The sequence below is a fragment of the Mus caroli genome, chromosome 7, assembly GCF_900094665.2.
Source record: "Mus caroli chromosome 7, CAROLI_EIJ_v1.1, whole genome shotgun sequence".
In the NCBI taxonomy this organism is placed as follows: Eukaryota; Metazoa; Chordata; class Mammalia; order Rodentia; family Muridae; genus Mus; species Mus caroli.
In genome coordinates this window covers 135,059,521-135,066,427 of record NC_034576.1, presented here as the reverse complement: position 1 = coordinate 135,066,427, position 6,907 = coordinate 135,059,521, and the positions used below count along the sequence as shown (strand labels likewise).

General features: G+C 42.7%; 1 protein-coding gene across 1 annotated transcript in view; it reads right to left on the bottom strand.

Moving 5' to 3' along the window:
- Nucleotides 1-6,482, bottom strand: part of Abraxas2 (abraxas 2, BRISC complex subunit) — a 26,746-nt gene extending 20,264 nt beyond the window's left edge. The window contains exons 1-2 of the mRNA XM_021168731.1: nucleotides 6,380-6,482; nucleotides 648-738 (exon numbers count right to left, since the gene is read on the bottom strand). Coding sequence (XP_021024390.1) covers nucleotides 648-738; nucleotides 6,380-6,478 — 190 coding nt within the window. The 5' untranslated portion in view covers nucleotides 6,479-6,482. The remainder of the gene's footprint in view (nucleotides 1-647; nucleotides 739-6,379) is intronic.
- Nucleotides 6,483-6,907: the final 425 nt, after the last annotated feature.

The window sequence follows — 6,907 nt, the reverse complement described above, 5'->3', positions numbered from 1 at the left end:
ACCCATTTATAACTCTAGTTCTAGGAGATAGAGATGGTTCATACCCATTTATAACTCTAGTTCTAGGAGATAGAGCAACCTCTTCGCACACATGTAGTTCCCAGACATACATTAGGCAAGCCACCCATAAACATAAAAACTAAAAATAAATAAGTAAAAACAAAATTTAAAAGATTTACTTTAGGCCTGGCATGGTGGCACGTGCCTTTAATCCCAGCACTCAGGAGATGGACGAGGCGATCTCTTTTGAGGATAGCCTGATCTACAAAGTAAGCTCCAGGACAGCCATTCATGGCTACACAAAGAAACCCTATCTAACTGAACTCTACTCTCAGTTAGGAACCAGAGAATAAAACAAACAAGTACACACTTTTAAAAGCGTATTTCTGGAACTGGAGAGATGGCTCAGCAGTTAAGGTTGCTTTTTTAGAGGACCTGGGTTTGATCCCTAAGACCCACACAGTGGCTCACAACTGTGTGTAACTCCAATTCCAAGGTATCTGAAAACCTTTTCTAGCTTCTAGGTCACCAGACTTCCCAGAGCACCAGGCACACACATGGCACACAGACATACATGCAAGTAAAATGCTCATACACATAAAATTAAACTTATATATGAAAAAAATTTCTAAAGACAACAAGCTTACCAATTACTTGCAGAAACTCTGTGTTGCTGATTTGTGAGTCACTGATGCTAAAAGTTTCCTCTTGTCTTACCTCTCCCAGCAAAAATCCTTCCTAAAAGAATAGAAGAAAATAGCTGATTAAACTTAAAGGTAATTTTTATTAAAACTAAAAGGAAATTAGGATATACTATTTTATATCAATTTTAACAATAATCCAAATAAGTTTGGCATGTAAAGTGCTGTTTTATAAACCAGTGACTGGACCACAGCAAGCTGGTCTAATCTATTAGTAGGATCACATGTAAGAAAATATTCCAAAATGACATATCATTGTAAATCAACAAGTCTTCCTGTTTTAAATGAGTTCATTACTTAAATCCTAGACAGTCCCACAGCATGCTTAAACAATCACAAGAAGCAGAAATATGCCATGGTTACTTATATAATGTCACATATAACTTCATGTTGCTTTATGAAGTTATGACTTCATATAACTTCCTTTATTGCTTTAAAACCACCACTAATAGCGAACAATACAGACAATGGCAGGATAAGCTGGAATGGGAAATCAAGATTTCAGCCAACATACTAGCTCCCATCTAATAAACGCCAAGTTTATTTACACTTGTGGAGAACACCTATTAACACAGTCAATATAGAATTCTTTGCAAATTACCAGTTGGAGCTCTTGCAGCCATGCTCAGTACAAGCATGGCTGGTGAGGATATATCCTATAAGCAAAAATAACCCTCCTGCAGAGAGGACAAACTAACCCACTGTCTCGTAATCTCTCTCCTGAATGACCCAAGACTTACTCCTTCCCTTTGCTCAAACGGTACCTTAACTGAGAGGCTTTGCCCAACCAACATATAGGAAATAACATCTGCTAGGCACTTCGTCCCCTATATCTTGCCTCCATTTGTCTTCTCATCATCTGCCATGCCATAGACTTACAGGATCATCAGTGCCTACTCTGGCTAAAATAAGCTCAGGGCAGGCGCCTGTGCTTGTTTACTGCTAGGACTGCGGCACTTATGGCACACCCAACACTTACTGTACATCAGATACTAACTGCATAAATTCTGCAGCAACAAGGCCCTGCTCTACAAAACACTCCATTCTCTGCTCATTCATCAAACCAGCCACACACACACTCCCAGTTTAAAAACATTTCCAGTTGCTAGTCTACATCTGTGAGTGGAGAGGGCAAGAAAGATACTTTGTGGCCTCAATTTTTGTATTTGACTTTGAGGGAATGTTTGCTGTGCAGAGAATTTGCTGGGAGATGGGCTGCCCTGGGTTCCAACCACAGCACTGCCAGCATCTCCACAAGAGATTAAGTATTCCAAACTTCCCAATTACCCAACTCAGCAGTCTTTAAATCTGACTAATATACAGATTTCCTTTGCAAAAACAAGTCTTGGGCTGGGGATCCATGTGGGTCAGTGGTTCAATTCCCAGCACTGCAGGGAAAAAAGACAAGAATTCCCTCAGACTCAAAACAGATGACTATGACTACTAGAAATACCGACTAAGTGGTTCTGGTGGTCCAGGATAGTAGTGTAGTGACATTTTTGAGAATTCTGGAATCATGGTTTCTTTAAAAAACACAGAAATACTATAAGAATGTGTTTTCATTTTAACCCCAGGTGTGGGGATTGGGGCTGCTTCGGACTGTCAGTAACAGATAACTATGATTTGCCTCATGCTCTAGCAGAGGCATGGTTTTGCCAGCTGCAGATAGTTTCTGCAACTGTGTGATGTTGGAAATTCTGGGAACTTTTCAGCAGGTACATAAATGCTACAGCCCCTGAGAGGTGTGGTGGGTGGTTGTTGGTTGCCTGGTCTATATAGGGAGTTCCAGGATAGCCAGGACCACATAGAGAGACCCTGTCTCAAAAAAAAAAAAAAAAAAAAAAAAAAAAAAAAAAAAAAAACCCTCATATGACATCAAAACATGCTAAAGTTACCTAAGAATGTTTGTTTATCCCTGGACTGGATTATCTGAGTAACTATTACGTCAGTGGCTCTCCATCTGTGGGTCACGAGCCCTTTAGGAGGTTGAATGACACTTTCACAGGGGTCACACATCAGATACCTTGCACATCAGTTATTTACAACTTATAACAATAGCAAGATAGTTATGAAGGAGCAACAAAAATAACTGTATGGTTGGGGGCGTCACAGCGTGAGGAACTGTATTAAAGGGTCTCAGCATTAGGAAGGCTGAGAGCACTGAGTACTGTATTACATTATAACAGGAAGAGGCAAACCACAGGTCCAACTTTGTTAGTACACAGCCTGCAAGGTAAGAATGGTTTCTACATGTTCACATGGTTGCAAAAATTAAACAGATGTTTCATGAACTGTTAAAAATCAGTGGGCACTCAAATTTCAGTGCTATACATAAGTTCTTATTAGAATAAGCACCTCATTTGTTCATGGTCTACCCTTGTTCTCTCTTTACAATAGCAGAATTGAGGAAGGAGGTGTTAAAGAGACATATGACTCCAAAACTTTTTTTTTTTTGGTTTTTCGAGACAGGGTTTCTCTGTATAGCCCCGGCTGTCCTGGAACTTACTTTGTAGACCAGGCTGGCCTCAAACTCAGAAATTCACCTGCCTCTGCCTCCTGAGTGCCGGGATTTAAGGCGTGCGCCACTTCATCCGGCTCCAAAACTTTTTAAAAAGAGAGAAGGTACTATCTTTTATTATCTGGTCCTTTTCAGAAAACGTCTCTTTCCTTCAAGAGTTAAAAGAACACTAACAAAAACTTTCTTTTGAGTTGTTATCCAGGGCTGTCCCAAGCCAGAATGATCTCATTGCTACTGTCCTTGGTTGCCTCCAAGAGGTAGGAGTCCCTATTGCTGAAGACACACCATGCACTTCAGAAAACTGACCCCAGAGCCCCAAGCTGGAACTGATCTAAATCCACCCACCAACCCCAAGGACTAGCTTTTATAGTACCAAAAGGCATCGTTCAAGCTTCCAAAGGAAGGAGGCAACTGACAGTTCTACCCAGCTGTAACACTTGTGAACCACAGCAATGACCAGCATATCACACTAACTCCGAGGCTGCAGTAGTGGCACACACACCTTGGGAATAACCATCGGCACTCTAGTTGGACTTAAGATCTGCTCAATAAGAAGAAAGCCACGGCTGATACCAGATACCTAACCAACTCCTTTGTGCTAGTGAAGTCAGGGACCTTGGAGAAGCTACAAGCATCACTTTACTAACCCAGCATGATCCCTAACAACAATCTAAACATCTGTCTTTATACTCACAGATACGTGTACTCCCCACTCCTCAGCAAGGAAACATCTCCTTCCAACAAATGGAAATATTACAGAAAACCACAACCAAATGCAGAGTTGTGGAGCACAGTTCCAATGAATACATTTACAAAACTCTCCCATAACAAAGGCTCAGGGGACATAGTAGAAGAGAGGGCAGAAGGACTGTAAAAGCCATAGGACCATGATGTTTGTTGTGAGATTGTCAGAAGCTATGCTCATAAAGTCTCATAAACACGACTGCCTAAATATGAGCTGAACAAGGACGGCACCCATAGACAGGCCAAAGTGGTCAGGCAAAAGCCCACCCTACTAAAAGAACTACAGGCGTCTAAGGAGTGTCAAGAGTGGGAGAGAGCCTTCCCCAGGGAAGAGCACACCAATTGTTATCCAAAACAAACGCGCAGTCCTGAAACCTCACAGCTGAGGAACATTTTCCAGACTAAGCAGGTTATATTTAGGAGTATATATGCATACGTATAAGCATATAGTAATGATTAATAAAAAAAAAAAGAGACCACGTATTTGAAAGAAAGCAAGAAGGAGTATAAGTGTGTGGGGGGAAAGGGAGTCTGGAGGGAGAAAAAGGAAGAAATGATGTAATTATAATCTCAAAAATGATTTCAAAATGTTTGCTAACTTTAACTCCACAGAATAAGTTTGGCTTTAGATTAATTTTCCTAGATTAAACAAACACATCTTTAAAAAAGTAAATTCTTGGTTCTTCAACTTTAAAACTGACATTCTTTTTTTTTTTTTGGTTTTTTTTGAGACAGGGTTTCTCTGTGTAGCCCTGGCTGTCCTGGAACTCACTCTGTAGACCAGGCTGGCCTCGAACTCATAAATCCACCTGCCTCTGCCTCCCAAGTGCTGGGATTAAAGGCGTGTGCCACCACGCCCGGCCTGACATTACTTTTAAGTATTCCACATCCATAACTGTGGTAAGGTTAATACAAAAATGTATAATCATATAAAACACAATTCAAACTATTGGCCTTGTATAAAATTTCTTTCCTCATGCCAAGTAGAAGATAAATATAAGGAAATTGCTATTAAATAACTAGAAAGCTAGAGCTGGGTTTAATGGCATACCCTTGGAATCCCCACACTTAGGAGGTTGGGGGTAAGAGGATCAGGAGTTCAGGGCCAGCCTTGACACTATCTCAAAACAACAAAGAATAAATAACAAATGAACAAATGGAAGTATGGCAGATTCTAGAAATACTGTCCAAGTTTCTTATCTCTATAATAATCCTGTCTTATACATAAACTATGATATTCCTAGGTACTCTATAAAACAGAATCAATAAGCACCCTGAACTCATAGCTGCAGTCCATGGACACTAGCAACATTACAACCACTTACATTATTAAGAGCAACTACAATACCAAAGGCTAGTAGGTCAGAGCTGTCTTTAGGAAAAAAAACAAAGCAATGCTGAATATATTCCTATCAGTAATCTCTGCCATCAACACTGCAGAGATGAAAAGAACGGTAAATTCATTCCACTCAGTATACTCATGGAATCGCCTTTTCAGAATCAGTCTTTATTAATGGAGTCGAAGATCAGTGACATCAAACCAAATCCAATTTCCCTTCTAACTACTGTTGTTTGTAATGACAACCACAAAAAGCCCAATTTGTTATTTAATGAATTTAAATCGTTCACCAATAACAACAACACACACACAAATCGCTAATTGGTGGGCAAATTATGTCCTGTAAAAGCACCTATTTCACAAAGAATTTCCAGAGGTCACCGGCATTGAAAGGCAATTCGTAAAATAAAGACACCGAAGAAAGACTTTGCTCCTATGGACTCCACGGCCTGTACATTTCTGATCGCTCATAAGTGGGCCTGTCACTTCCCTATTAAAACAAGTTCCGGGGATTAGAACACTCGCTGACAACTAAACAGGCAACTTTGAGGAAGTACAAACAAGACTCTGCACCTAACGTGTCTATTCACATTCTCCATTTTCCACTGGGGTGAAAAAAAAATATCCAAACAGCCACATCTGATAAGTATGAACGGTGACAGATACGACGACCCGTGTGGCCGGGGGTCAGGACTTGGATCCTCTCCTAGATTACAACCCAGACCTTTGAACTCCATCCCGACCCACCCAAGGCACTCAAGTCTGGAAGCGCGATTCTCAGCGAGGGATAGGCACCCAGTTTTGGCTAGGCGACTCCTGACACTGGCGGGGCCGGGCGCTTTAGGTCCTTTGGACTGAGAAGTGCTGTGCCAGGACCCGCCCGAGGCCGAGAGCGCCAGAGAAGGGCCCGCGGGGTGCAGGAGCTGGAAGGGGGCGGGAGCCGCCTGGGTCACCAGCTCATCGGTTTGTCCCGGGGATTGAAGGCCGAGCCTCCAGTGGTCGTCGCTTGGCCGCAGGCGCTGGCCTGAGGAGGAAGCCGAAGGCCCCAGCGGCCACGGCAGGGGGCCCGGCACCTACGTGGTCGGCGTTGCTGTTGGCGCTGTGGAAACATACAGCGCTGAAGGTGTAGCCCGAAATGGAAGCCGCCATGATGGAAATCTCCACCTCCCCCATCATGCCCCGCGGAGGGTGCACAGCCTTCCGGGCGCCCCGCCGCTGAGCATCCTGGGAAATGAAGTCCTCCAAGCTACTCGAAGCTAGGACAGGGAATTAAAGGATTCCAGATCAAAGAGAACCAGCACCTTCAGTTTTGTGTGTCCCTCAGACACCGGCCTGACTGTACAGCCTTGTTATAATCCAGTTTGTCCCTTCTGCAAATGAAGTTGAAGGATGGAAGGCCGGAGATGATTCCAGCAATTGAACAGGTTGAGATTTGACTCGGGAACAGCATGATGTAATTTCAACTTGAACAGACCACTTTGCCTGCCTGGTTGAGACTAATGCGTAGGAGAAATGGAAGGGAAGGAGATTTACAATAATCCCCACCTGGTGCAGTGACAGGGGAATTATGGTCAGAAGTAGTGGAGCTGGTAAAACGATTGGATT